The sequence below is a fragment of the Xenopus tropicalis genome, chromosome 10 (assembly GCF_000004195.4).
Source record: "Xenopus tropicalis strain Nigerian chromosome 10, UCB_Xtro_10.0, whole genome shotgun sequence".
In the NCBI taxonomy this organism is placed as follows: Eukaryota; Metazoa; Chordata; class Amphibia; order Anura; family Pipidae; genus Xenopus; species Xenopus tropicalis.
In genome coordinates, this window is record NC_030686.2 from 4,800,470 (window position 1) to 4,815,177 (window position 14,708).

Here is a 14,708-nt window from a genome sequence, read left to right on the forward strand (position 1 = left end):
ATTGTAATCTGTTTTTCCCATGGGGCTAGCCATATTCTTCATTTCCCAGGGTGCCACAGCCATGTGACCTGTGCTCTGATAAACTTCAGTCGCACTTTACTGCTGCGCTGCAAGTTGGAGTGATATACCCCCCCAGCAGCCGATCAGCAGAACAATGGGCAGAAAGCAAGATAGCAGCTCCCAGTAGGTATCAGAATAGCACTCAATAGTAAGAAATCCAAGTCTGGCTTGGGACTCCTCCAGTTACATGGGAGTAGGAGAAACAATAGGTTAGCTGAAAGCAGTTCTAATGTGTAGCGCTGGCTGAAAGCTCAGACTCAGGCACACTTTACTGCTGCGCTGCAAGTTGGAGTGATATCCCCCCACCTCCCCCCCAGCAGCCGATCAGCAGAACAATGGGAAGGGAGCAAGATAGCAGCTCCCAGTAGGTATCAGAATAGCACTCAATAGTAAAGGTGGCCATACACGAGCAGATCCGCTCGCTTGGCGATGTCGCCAAGCGAGCGGATCTTCCCCCGATATCCCCACCTACGGGTGGGCGATATCGGGGACCATTTAGGTAAAAAAAAATAATAATCTGATCGTTTGGCCCTGGGGCCAAACGATCGGATTATGTGGGCGGCAATGGGGCAGTCGGATCGGGGACCGCATCAACGAGCCGATGCGGTCCCCGATCCGACCAGATTTTCTAACCTGGCCTATCGAGATCTGGCCAATTTCAGGCCAGATATCGGTCGGCCAGGCCGCTCTGCTCTCCCCATACACGGGCCGATTAGCTGCTGAATCGGTCCAAGGGACCGATATCGGCAGCTATAGTCGGCCCGTGTATGGCCACCTTAAGAATGGGATCGCATTTTGGGGAGATTAGTCGCCCGCGATCAGAGAGATATGTTGCGGGCAACTAATCACCCTAAGGGCTCTGGCACACGGGGAGAAGACACAGAGCTATTTAGTAGCAGCTACTTTTTTACTCCGACTAATTGGCAGAAAATCCCCTGCCATAGACAATACAGAGAATTGCCTTTGCTAAAAAACACATCAGCATTATCTGTTTTAATAGCCACAAGTAGCTGCTACTAGTGTGTCTGTGTGTCTTCACCCTACTAAGATAGACAATGCTGATCATTTACTGATAATTATCCCTACGTGTGTTGAGCAGAGGCAATTCTCAGTATTTTCTATGGCAGGGGATTTTCTGGCATTTAGTAGCCGTGAAAAAGTAGCTGCTACTAGTAGCTCAATGTGTCTTCACCCTTATAGTGTCAAAGTTTATGTTGAACTAAACTGCTCTGCATGCAGTAGTGTTCATCTTGCATTCCTGTCTTCATCTTGTCAAGTTGGGCTGTTTTAAAGCTGTGACTGTGCAGCCCAAACTTGCACCCCCCCCAAAAATCACCAAGTCTTTACCCCACATTTTCTTACAGCTTCGGGATATGACTTTTATTAAACATCACAAGAGTGATTTGCTGGGAAGCCAGGGGTTATTTTGGCAGGAATAATGTATACGCGGCGGCAGGCACTTTACGCTGATCAAAGTACAAATAATTTCACTAATTACAAATACGCTTAATGGCGGTTTTTATGGGTGGGTCATGGAAATAGGTGAGCTCAATCGCCAAAAGAGCCTTATCGCTGTTCCTACATGTCTCCGACCTTTTTAATTTTCCTTACACAACAACTTTTTTTTAGAATATCCATTTGCAACAAGGTATTGGGTCTGGCTCCCAACCCCGCGTAGCCGACCGATCCTGATTTGTGATTGGCTGTGGGGTCGGACGTGTCTGTACAAGGTGCAGGCCGCGGTGCTATTCAGGAACTCGGCCTGATTTTCTCGTTTTTCCAACATCTCTATTCGCTGCTTTTCTTTCCCAGTGAATTTTTCTCATGGTTCTGAAACGTGTCTGGTCCCGTCTTTATTTTATTTTTTTTCTTACGAACACGACAAATCATACTCCTGCCCCAAGTCAGTTTATATTACTGAGAATATTCTGAAATACTTGAATTTTTTTTCTATTTAACGAGAATAGCCAGGGTCCAATTCACCCGTACCGTCTGCCTATCTCGGATATGTTTGAGCACTTAATTCTGATTATTGGGGATTCACCGAATCCACTATGTTAAGATCCGGCCGAACCCCAAATCCATTGTGAAAGATTTGGCCAAATGCCGAACTGAATAAGGAAGGGTTAAAGATAGGGATGCACCGAATCCAGGATTCGGCCATTTTCGGCAGGGTTCGGGTTCGGCCAAATTCATGGTTAAATGATTCCCTTTTCTCTGTAATAATAAAACAGTACCTGTACTTGATCCCAACTAAGATATAATTACCCCTTATTGGGGCAGAACAGCCCTATTGGGTTTATTTCATGGTTAAATGATTCCCTTTTCTCTGTAATAATAAAACAGTACCTGTACTTGATCCCAACTAAGATATAATTACCCCTTATTGGGGGCAGAACAGCCCTATTGGGTTTATTTAATGGTTAAATGATTCCCTTTTCTCTGTAATAATAAAACAGTACCTGTACTTGATCCCAACTAAGATATAATTACCCCTTATTGGGGCAGAACAGCCCTATTGGGTTTATTTAATGGTTAAATGATTCCCTTTTCTCTGTAATAATAAAACAGTACCTGTACTTGATCCCAACTAAGATATAATTACCCCTTATTGGGGGCAGAACAGCCCTATTGGGTTTATTTAATGGTTAAATGATTCCCTTTTCTCTGTAATAATAAAACAGTACCTGTACTTGATCCCAACTAAGATATAATTACCCCTTATTGGGGCAGAACAATCCTATTAGGTGAAATTATTTTTAGCAGACTTAAGTTATGGAGATCCAATTATGGAAAGATCCCTTATCCGGAAACCCCCAGGTCCTGAGCCTTCTGGATAACCTATATAAGATTTTTGGGGGAAACACAGCTTTGCCTTAATGACATTTTACATAAAATGGCGGCTGGCTATGACTGTAAATACCAAGACCGAGGGCCAGTCCTGTTGCGCTAAACTTTGCATTAAAACCCAGTTATGTTACTGCTACTTGTCGCCCCTTCTGCCCAATATTGACCCAAAGGAGTGACCGTCACTCACCCAGCACCTCCTTGTCATGAATCTCCTTCAGTCTCTGCAAAGCCTCGGCAAAACTCTCCGCCGCCATTTTGGTTTCAAAAATGGCCGCCTCTTTATTTCAGCTCAGCACTACAGCAATCGACTTCTTGACCTGTATAAGGAAATACAAGGGTGAAAAAAATATATGTCGGTATGTATTTACCTGTGTGTGTAAACAGGAATGCCATTGCCAAGGCCATTGTGCATAGGATTCATAGGGCCACTATATTGCTTTGCCATTGGCAGACAGACAAGTACCAGGTTCAGGCACTAAGTTTACCCAGCAACCCATAGCAACCAATAAGATGTTTGCTTTTAAATAGGTGACCAGGTAAATCCTTTCTGCTTATTGATTGCTATTGGTTACTACTCCTGGGCAAATATATCAAAACTGGGCAAATTTGTACCTGGGCAGTAACCCATGGCAACCATTCAGAAGTTTGCTTTCATTGTCCTACCTGCAGCTGGCTGGAAAATCTAATGACAGACTGGTTGCTATGGGTTACTGCCTACGGGCAAATTTGCCCAGCATTTATAAATGAGCCCTGGGGTGGAAACAAAAGCCAAGTATAGGAAAGCTGCATTTAATAATGGATTTGGAGAGATTAAGTTAAGTCTGATTATGGGACCTGGTGGATTTACCAGTTTGGGTGCTAGATCCTAAGATGGTTAATAGGAGATAAAGGACAAGGAAAGCCCCGTTTAGTGGGGCGGGGCTAATATTATAGTCATCAGCCCCCCCCCCCCCCCAATTGCAGAGTTTCTCCCATATGACAACATTCGTTAAAGATACTCATGGTAAATACTGCATCTTGGGTAAAAAACATGGCAGCTTGCATCGGAACTCCCCTCACTATGGCGGCATATGTGGCACTTTGTATTTTTGTGCTTAAGGGGGTGGCTCAAAGTTATGTTATAGAATGGCCAGCTCCAGGCAACTTCAATTAGCCTTTATTATTTATAGTTTTTTTTAATTATGTTCCTCCTCCTGACTCTTTACAGATGTTTAAATGGGGGTCACCGACCCCAGAAGCCAAATATTATTGCTCCAGTTCTATTGTTATTGTTACTTATACCCTGTTTTTCAACGTAGGCCCTCTTCTGTTCATATACCAGTCTCTCATTCAAACCACTCCCTGGTTGCTAAGGTAATTCAGACCCTAGCAACCAGATAGTGAAATAGCTAAAAAATACGGCACGCAAAAAAAAAATGAAGTCCAAGTGCAAATTGTCTTAGAATCATACTAAAAGCTAACTGAAAGGTGGACAACCCCTTTAATGGTGCATTTCCTTATGTACATATGTACTGTAAGTGCACGGGCTGGTTCTTTTCCATAATGCGCTGAGGTGGAGCGCTGTATATCACGAGTGGAGCACTTTGCATGGGAGTTATTTTTGAGTTTGTCGGCTGCATTGTACGAGCCCGTGACCTCTTTCTGAGTTGCCAGGCTGGTTGGACTTGTCCGGCACCACCGCGGCTCTCACCGCCTCAGCTTTAGAGAAAGCAGTAGAGAAAAGGACCACTAAGGGAGTGCCCTCCGGCTGTGACCATGTAGAAGAAGCACAGATTTTAAGTTTACATATCCCACGAGCGGGCTTACAGATGCACGAAAACGTCATTGTTCAGAAGAGCAAATCAGAATACATTAAATAGCTTCAAGAAGGGGTTGGATGGTTGCTATGGGAGAAAGCTCTTAGTACAAGATGATCCAGGGACTGGTCTAATTGCCATCTTGGAGTCAGGAAGGATTTTTTGCCTAAACGTGGACGATGGCGGGCTAATTAGATCATTTGGCCCTCGGGCAAAATGATCAAATTCCAATGGTGGGCATTGGTGCCGTCAGGCAGAAATTCAACCTTCCCAATCGAGATCTGCCCAATTTTAGGCCAGATATCGGTCGGGTAGGCCCGTCGGGGCTGATAAGCTGTTGAATCGGTCTGAAGGGACCCCAATTGGCAGCTGAAATCTGCCCGTGTAAGGCCGCCTTAAGGCAGGTTTCAAATAGACGTAAAAGGTTGCACTTGATGGATTGTGTCTTTTTTTAACCTAACTTACTATGTTAGAATGTATCCCCAAATCTCACCTTCAGGCTGAACACCCTATCCAGCACCCCAGTTTGGGAACTTCTGGTTTGAAAGCTTCTGCCACTTTAATGACTTTGAGGACAGATGATTGCAGTGCACAATATCTCAATATGGTCATGTGATTTAATGTGATTTTGCAGGGCTGGAGTCCCGAGCTTGATCCCGACCATGGCACTATCGAGGTTGGGCATTTCTCCCTGAGGCTGGGTCACTTCTTTAGAGTACATAGTAGCGGGCTAATTGGCTCCTAATAAAACCTGGCCTAGTCAATGTATGCATACAGGAAAATTAGATTGCAAGCTTCTGCGGTTCAAGCAGATCATATGTGTGAAATAAGACATGGTGGTGCCAAGTGGCAGGGCAGTAATCAGTGCAGTGTTTATGGTAAGTCAGGTAGTATGTGGGGGCTGCAATGTTTGGATCGTGTGTATAGTAAGGCACACAGTATCAGTGGGAATGAGGGGGCTGCAGTGGTGGGATCGTGTGTATAGTAAGGCACACAGTATCAGTGGGTATGAGGGGGCTGCAGTGGTGGGATAGTGTGTATAGTAAGGCACACAGTATCAGTCGGTATGAGGGGGCTGCAGTGGTGGGATAGTGTGTATAGTAAGGCACACAGTATCAGTGGGTATGAGGGGGCTGCAGTGGTGGGATAGTGTGTATAGTAAGGCACACAGTATCAGTGGGTATGAGGGGGCTGCAGTGGTGGGATAGTGTGTATAGTAAGGCACACAGTATCAGTGGGTATGAGGGGGCTGCAGTGGTGGGATAGTGTGTATAGTAAGGCACACAGTATCAGTGGGTATGAGGGGGCTGCAGTGGTGGGATCGTGTGTATAGTAAGGCACACAGTATCAGTGGGAATGAGGGGGCTGCAGTGGTGGGATCGTGTGTATAGTAAGGCACACAGTATCAGTGGGTATGAGGGGGCTGCAGTGGTGGGATCGTGTGTATAGTAAGGCACACAGTATCAGTGGGAATGAGGGGGCTGCAGTGGTGGGATCGTGTGTATAGTAAGGCACACAGTATCAGTGGGTATGAGGGGGCTGCAGTGGTGGGATCGTGTGTGTATAGTAAGGCACACAGTATCAGTGGGTATGAGGGGGCTGCAGTGGTGGGAGCGTGTGTATAGTAAGGCACACAGTATCAGTGGGTATGAGGGGGCTGCAGTGGTGGGATCGTGTGTGTATAGTAAGGCACACAGTATCAGTGGGTATGAGGGGGCTGCAGTGGTGGGAGCGTGTGTATAGTAAGGCACACAGTATCAGTGGGTATGAGGGGGCTGCAGTGGTGGGAGCGTGTGTATAGTAAGGCACACAGTATCAGTGGGTATGAGGGGGCTGCAGTGGTGGGATCGTGTGTGTATAGTAAGGCACACAGTATCAGTGGGTATGAGGGGGCTGCAGTGGTGGGATCGTGTGTGTATAGTAAGGCAAGACAGTATCAGTTGTGAGTGCGCTAGCGCTTCCAGTTATAACAGAAACCATCCCCACCCGCAGCAATGAGGTTATGCCCTGAATCCTCGCAATACATAGTTACCTCCCGCGCAGCAGTGAAGCATAACTCGCATATTTCTATCAGTTTGAGCTGCTTTACTTGTTTGTGATGTTTTTTTTTAACACAATAAATTTCACAAACTGACAGAGCAGCGGTCTCACCAGTAAGGCTGGTTTTACTAAATGCTGCGCAGCACAGTGTGAGGCGTATAGTCCTGCCTTTCCCCCAGCCGCACTTCCCTGTTCCCTAACTGACCTCTCCAGCCTGATTTATATTGCTGTATGACATACTGTACCCCCTGTTGTACAGTATAAGGATTACAGTAGTGATGAGCATATCTGCCCCGTTTAGATTTGGCAAAAAGTTTTGCACAACTTTTTGCAGCAAATCCACAATTTCACTCATCACTAATAAGGATATTATGAGTCACATGACTTTGCTCATGGATCTCCAAGGTGACGTTTAGGGGCAAATTTACCAAAACTCCATCATTTCTCATTTTTTAAAAATTTAATATCCTCATATTTTATAAAAGGGGGTAAATTGTTTTGTTACAATAAGTTTTAGTGAGGGATATCATTTACAGGATATTCTCAGGGTCGGACTGGGCCGTCGAACACCAGGAAAAGACCCGGGGGGCCCAGACCTGACCCTTGCCGGCGTTCCCCCGGCCGACCATTCCTCCCCTTACGCGTTAAACTTCTACAGGGGAGGAAGTTGGGTGGGGGACCCTTTGGGGGTTAGGAAATCTCTGTGGGGGGGGTAAGGAAGACTCAGTAGGGGCCCCTGCGGGTGGGGGGGGTAAGGAAGGCTCAGTAGGGGCCCCTGTGGGGGGGTAAGGAAGGCTCAGAATGGGCCCCTGTGGGGGGGTAAGGAAGGCTCAGCAGGGGCCCCTGTGGGGGGGTAAGGAAGGCTCAGCAGGGGCCCCTGTGGGGGGGTAAGGAAGGCTCAGCAGGGGCCCCTGTGGGGGGGTAAGGAAGGCTCAGAATGGGCCCCTGTGGGGGGGTAAGGAAGGCTCAGCAGGGGCCCCTGTGGGGGGTAAGGAAGGCTCAGTAGGGGCCCTTGCGGGGGGGGGGTAGGGAAGACTCAGCAGGGGCCCCTGTGGGGGGGGGGAGGAAGGCTCAGCAGGGGCCCCTGCGGGGGGGGGGTAAGGAAGGCTTAGCAGGGCCCCTGCGGGGGGGGGGGTTAGGGGGACGCGGCCGGCGGGGGCACCTGCAGGGCCCCTGGGATGGCAGCCCCAGTGGGCCCTGCACCCCCCAGCCCGACCCTGGATATTCTTATGCGCAAGTAATACACAAGAGCTATGATTATTCTGGAAATGATATATCTCCTTTTCCCCTAAATGAATCCAATAGTTATTCCTTCTCTATAGATAAATCTGTTTATCTTTGCCTCTATCTGCCTGTATATCTGCCCATAAGCTGTTTAATTAGACACCGTTTCTTTAAATCCCTAGTAACCATTTCCTTCCCAGAATCCCCCCCCCCATATCACTGCTGATTTCTTCCATTCATCCTCCTCAAACACAAACTGGTTTCCCAGTATACAAAATAGTGTTGCATCAGTGCTGTTGTATATACAAGCAGTTCAGGTTTAATAAAAAGAATGCTCGTTCTTCCAGTCCCGGGGCGTGACCTGAGCCGCAACAATGCAGCAGAGTTCAACTGGCTTGTAAAGCTCTACTTTAAAGGACAAGTCAACCCCAAAATATAATATTTTGCCTAATAAAAGAAAACATAACTTTGCAATGTACATTCATTATAAATTGCCAATGGTTTCTGAGTTATTTGTACAGTATATACAGTATAGCTGCCTATAGTCGTTGAACAAAAATTTGATAAAGTAAAGAATTTCGCAGCGACTTTCCGAAAAAGTCACGTTTTTTCAACTTTTCTTTGCAACTTTTTTTTTTTTTAGTAAATACAGGTATAGGATCCATTATCCAGAATGGTCGGGACCAAGGGTATTCCGGATAAGGGGTCTTCCATAATTTGGATCTCCATACCTTAAGTCTACTAAAAAATCAATAAACCATTAATTAAACCCAATAGGATTATTTTCCATCCAATAAGGATTATTTATATCATAGTTGGGATCAAGTACAGGTACTGTTCTATTATTACAGAGAAAAGGGAATCATTTAACCATGAAATAAACCCAATAGGGCTGTTCTGCCCCCAATAAGGGGTAATTATATCTTAGTTGGGATCAAGTACAGGTACTGTTTTATTATTACAGAGAAAAGGGAATCATTTAACCATGAAATAAACCCAATAGGGCTGTTCTGCCCCAATAAGGGGTAATTATATCTTAGTTGGGATCAAGTACAGGTACTGTTTTATTATTACAGAGAAAAGGGAATCATTTAACCATTAAATAAACCCAATAGGGCTGTTCTGCCCCAATAAGGGGTAATTATATCTTAGTTGGGATCAAGTACAGGTACTGTTTTATTATTACAGAGAAAAGGGAATCATTTAACCATGAAATAAACCCAATAGGGCTGTTCTGCCCCCAATAAGGGGTAATTATATCTTAGTTGGGATCAAGTACAGGTACTGTTTTATTATTACAGAGAAAAGGGAATCATTTAACCATGAAATAAACCCAATAGGGCTGTTCTGCCCCAATAAGGGGTAATTATATCTTAGTTGGGATCAAGTACAGGTACTGTTTTATTATTACAGAGAAAAGGGAATCATTTAACCATTAAATAAACCCAATAGGGCTGTTCTGCCCCAATAAGGGGTAATTATATCTTAGTTGGGATCAAGTACAGGTACTGTTTTATTATTACAGAGAAAAGGGAATCATTTAACCATGAAATAAACCCAATAGGGCTGTTCTGCCCCCAATAAGGGGTAATTATATCTTAGTTGGGATCAAGTACAGGTACTGTTTTATTATTACAGAGAAAAGGGAATCATTTAACCATGAAATAAACCCAATAGGGCTGTTCTGCCCCCAATAAGGGGTAATTATATCTTAGTTGGCTCCCTTATTTCAACCCTGACCCACCTGACCTAAGGTTAAACCCGCACATCAGCATCGACATCATTCTGAAGTGAACTTGGCCTTTAAATACGGAGTCAGACGTTCAGACTAAAGTCAGGTCTCTGCTCTTCCTCCTTTTACCCCGGGGGGGGGGGGGGGTTAATAAGGGACATTGCACCTGCTCGGCACAAAGGCTTCTCTCATGAATAAGACAAGGGCCCTGCATTCCTGTGTGGAACAGTGGGGCTGGTTATGCGCGGCCGCGTGGCTAGGTAACTCCGGGCGCCCCACATCTTGCCACTTACCTTGTACTGGTTCATTAACCCTTGCTGCCGCCTATGAGGATCAGTCGGATCCTGCTCAGTGGGGTCATTTGATCTGCTAATGCCCCATTTAAACCATTTGCCCAAGGGTTTTTGGATTAAAGGAGAAGTAAAGCCTAAAAAAAGAAATTGGCTAAAAATGTTGTTCATTATGTTTTGGGTTTCTGTACCAGCCCAAGGCCCTTGTAGCAGGGAAGATCTGTGCCCCCAAAGATGTCCCAGTAGCCCCCCATCTTCTTCCCTGCAAATGCTCTGGGCTGCTTAGGGACCGACTCACAATATACAGTATATATAGAATATAAATGTGATAATATAAGGCTGATTAGTAAGTAATACAGATAATTACTACTAGGGATGCACCAAATTCACTATTTTGGGGTTCGGCTGAACCCCGAATCCTTTGAGAAAGATGTGACCAAATCCAAATCCCGCTGTGAAAGGCAGAATCTTGGCTGAATCTCGAACCGAATCCTGGATTTGGTGCATCCCTAATTACTAGGGATACACCGAACCCACTTTTTTTGGGTTCAGCCGAACCCACCCCGACAGATTCTGCCAAATCCTGAACCGAATCCGGGATTTGCAACGACCCCTAAGCTTCTCAACAGCCGCTCGGAACTCACTGAGCATGTGCAGTGCCCCGGGCAGTTCTAACCGAATCCAAAATGGGGAGCTCCTGTGACAACTGTAAAGACCTATATCATTACTACTATAGAGATGCCAGTGCATCAGTTTAGTATATAAAATATGCCATTTCTAGCCATACTCATCTTTAGGGTTTAACAGATTTTTTTTTTTACTTTTTATTTGTGGAGCAGATAGGTTCAGCCAATGGGTGTGAGGTTGTACTGCCGCATCCCTTTTAGGGTCAGAATGGTCATAGTTGTCTATTTTCTATAGCATTTTCAATGTTTATGAGGTTTTTGTGCTTTGTCTTTGCTGATTCGGTTATTCCATGTGACCCATACAAACAGAATGATGGGTAAGTGGGCGGGATCTGTATTTGTGATATAATGTTGTTCTCATATCATGCCCGTGGAAGTCCCTTAACTATTTATTGGAAACAAACTAGGGATGCACCGAATCCCGGCTTTTTTTTAAGTTGTTCTAGAATGCCCTATTCCTAGCAACTTTGCAATTGGTCTTCATTATTTATTTTCATTTTTGTTCGTTATTTAACATTATTTATTTTTCATTATTTACTTTTTTGAATTATTTTTCCTTCTTTTTCTGTCTCTTTGCAGCTTTCAAATGGGGGTCACTGACCCCGGCAGCCAAACCCTATTGCTCTGTGAGGCTCCAGTTTTATTGTTATTGTTACTTTTTATTCCTTATCTTTCTATTCAGGTCCCTCTGCTGTAAATATATATCAGTCTCTTGTTCAAACCACTCCCTGGTTGCTAAGGTAATGTGAACCCTAGCAACCAGACAGCTGCTGAAATTCCAAACTGGAGAGCAGCTAAACAAAAAGTGAAATGATTAAATGAAGACCAATTGCAAATTGTCTCAAAATATCATTCTCTACATCGTACTAAGAGTTAACTTAACAACCCCTTTCAAACACTTAACAGAGAAGAAAAGAGGATTTAGGGATTTACCCCAAGCAAATCACAGGTCCCACTGGGGGATTTATGACAATGGTGGTTGCTGTGTGAAATTGTATTCTGACTATTGGGTCTGGTTCTAGGCCCTAGGGAGCCCCTAGTGGGCAAAATATATATTAATCGCTGGCAATGGATTCATTAGGAGTGTCCAGCAAGTGATTTTGCTGTTGTAGTTGAACTGCAGCCTCTGACATCTCTCTCTGAGGCACGTGGGAGCTGTAGTTCAACAGAGAGCTGCTAATGGCCTTTGCTTCTCTGACATATTAGTTGAAATAACCTTTAAATTAATTTTCACTAAACCTGCTTCGGCCTATATTACATTGGAAGAAAATATATTGATTCTCCAAGACAGTACAGTATGGGGGTACAGCTTACTGTGTGCCCAGAACATTCCTTCTCTGTATATATGTATTTACACATATGGGTAGGGGGTGCCATAGTGTTTCCCTTAGACAGTACAGTATGGGGGTACAGCTTATTGTGTGCCCAGAACATTCCTTCTCTGTAAATTTGTATTTATACATATGGGTAGGAGGTGCCATAGTGTTTCCCTTAGACAGTACAGTATGGGGGTACAGCTTATTGTGTGCCCAGAACATTCCTTCTCTGTATATTTGTATTTATACATATGGGTAGGGGGTCCCATAGTGTTTCCCTTAGACAGTACAGTATGGGGGTACAGCTTATTGTGTGCCCAGAACATTCCCTCTCTGTATATTTGTATTTACACATATGGGTAGGGGGTGCCATAGTGTTTCCCTTAGACAGTACAGTATGGGGGTACAGCTTACTGTGTGCCCAGAACATTCCTTCTCTGTATATATGTATTTACACATATGGGTAGGGGGTGCCATAGTGTTTCCCTTAGACAGTACAGTATGGGGGTACAGCTTATTGTGTGCCCAGAACATTCCTTCTCTGTATATTTGTATTTATACATATGAGTAGGGGGTGCCATAGTGTTTCCCTTAGACAGTACAGTATGGGGGTACAGCTTATTGTGTGCCCAGAACATTCCCTCTCTGTATATTTGTATTTATACATATGGGTAGGGGGTGCCATAGTGTTTCCCTTAGACAGTACAGTATGGGGGTACAGCTTATTGTGTGCCCAGAACATTCCTTCTCTGTATATTTGTATTTATACATATGGGTAGGGGGTGCCATAGTGTTTCCCTTAGACAGTACAGTATGGGGGTACAGCTTATTGTGTGCCCAGAACATTCCCTCTCTGTATATTTGTATTTATACATATGGGTAGGAGGTGCCATAGTGTTTCCCTAGGATGGCTTTAACAGTTAAACAATAGGATGAACCATCACCTTAATTTGCCCCAGTTACTTGTTTTGTAGCAGAACCTGTCACTGGGAGATCAGACAGTTTATTTGCCCATGACCGTGACCATACCTATCATTCTTGTTTAACCTCTGTTTTAGGAAGTCTCAGGGTGAACTACTGGGGGGCAGTTATATGCAGTAATAATAGGGGAATAATAGACAAAATAGAACAAGATGGTGAATCGTCAAGATTGTTAATTAATGTTTTAATATTATTATAATCATCAGGTATCCATCCATACTGTATAACTGAAGGGCTATAAATGGTACAATCCTGCAAAGCAGGTGGTTATATTTGAATTTTTGGCTTGGGGGCAAGTTTTGGTTGAATAAAAACAAGATGTACTAACAAACAAAACCTCCTGTTTGCTGATAGGGTGCATAGAGGCTTCCAAATAGCCAATCACAGCCCTTATTTGGCACCTCCATGAACTGTTATGGTGCTTGTGTTGCTCCCCAAGTCTTTTTATATTTGACTGGGGCTCACGAGTAGGAAAGGTTGGGGATCCCTGCACTAGTCCAACACTGCAGGGAATAATATACAGTTTTGTAGGTTGAAATTTGGGGTGAGTGCTTATTTGTGCCCTGGGTACCCCTGGAACTATAGCGGGGTGACTGTTACCCCAATGTTTCTATATATCTGTAACCTTGTTATGGGCTAAGGGGGCCCAGCCTGAAGGCCAGTTAGGGGGGGATTTGGGGTGAGTGCTTATTTGTGCCCTGGGTACCCCTGGAACTATAGCGGGGTGACTGTTACCCCAATGTTTCTATATATCTGTAACCTTGTTATGGGCTAAGGGGGCCCAGCCTGAAGGCCAGTTAGGGGGGGATTTGGGGTGAGTGCTTATTTGTGCCCTGGGTACCCCTGGAACTATAGCGGGGTGACTGTTACCCCAATGTTTCTATATATCTGTAACCTTGTTATGGGCTAAGGGGGCCCAGCCTGAAGGCCAGTTAGGGGGGATTTGGGGTGAGTGCTTATTTGTGCCCTGGGTACCCCTGGAACTATAGCAGGGTGACTGTTACCCAATGTTTCTATATATATCTGTAACCTTGTTATGGGCTAAGGGGGCCCAGCCTGAAGGCCAGTTAGGGGGGATTTGGGGTGAGTGCTTATTTGTGCCCTGGGTACCCCTGGAACTATAGCAGGGTGACTGTTACCCAATGTTTCTATATATCTGTAACCTTGTTATGGGCTAAGGGGGCCCAGCCTGAAGGCCAGTTAGGGGGGATTTGGGGTGAGTGCTTATTTGTGCCCTGGGTACCCCTGGAACTATAGCGGGGTTACTGTTACCCAATGTTTCTATATATCTGTAACCTTGTTATGGGCTAAGGGGGCCCAGCCTGAAGGCCAGTTAGGGGGGATTTGGGGTGAGTGCTTATTTGTGCCCTGGGTACCCCTGGAACTATAGCGGGGTGACTGTTACCCCAATGTTTCTATATATCTGTAACCTTGTTATGGGCTAAGGGGGCCCAGCCTGAAGACCAGTTAGGGGGGTATTTGGGGTGAGTGCTTATTTGTGCCCTGGGTACCCCTGGAACTATAGCGGGGTGACTGTTACCCCAATGTTTCTATATATCTGTAACCTTGTTATGGGCTAAGGGGGCCCAGCCTGAAGGCCAGTTAGGGGGGATTTAGGGGTGAGTGCTTATTTGTGCCCTGGGTACCCCTGGAACTATAGCAGGGTGACTGTTACCCCAATGTTTCTATATATCTGTAACCTTGTTATGGGCTAAGGGGGCCCAGACTGAAGG

General features: G+C 45.0%; 1 protein-coding gene and 1 long non-coding RNA gene across 2 annotated transcripts in view; one reads left to right on the forward strand and one right to left on the reverse strand.

Moving 5' to 3' along the window:
- Positions 1-14,708, forward strand: part of LOC116408023 — a 176,080-nt gene that overhangs the window by 23,221 nt on the left and 138,151 nt on the right. The gene's annotated exons all lie outside the window — the stretch shown is intronic.
- Positions 1-14,708, reverse strand: part of rbbp8nl (RBBP8 N-terminal like) — a 33,686-nt gene that overhangs the window by 17,333 nt on the left and 1,645 nt on the right. The window contains 1 exon segment of the mRNA NM_203678.1: positions 3,098-3,227. Within this exon segment, the coding sequence (NP_989009.1) occupies positions 3,098-3,164 (67 nt within the window). The 5' untranslated portion in view covers positions 3,165-3,227.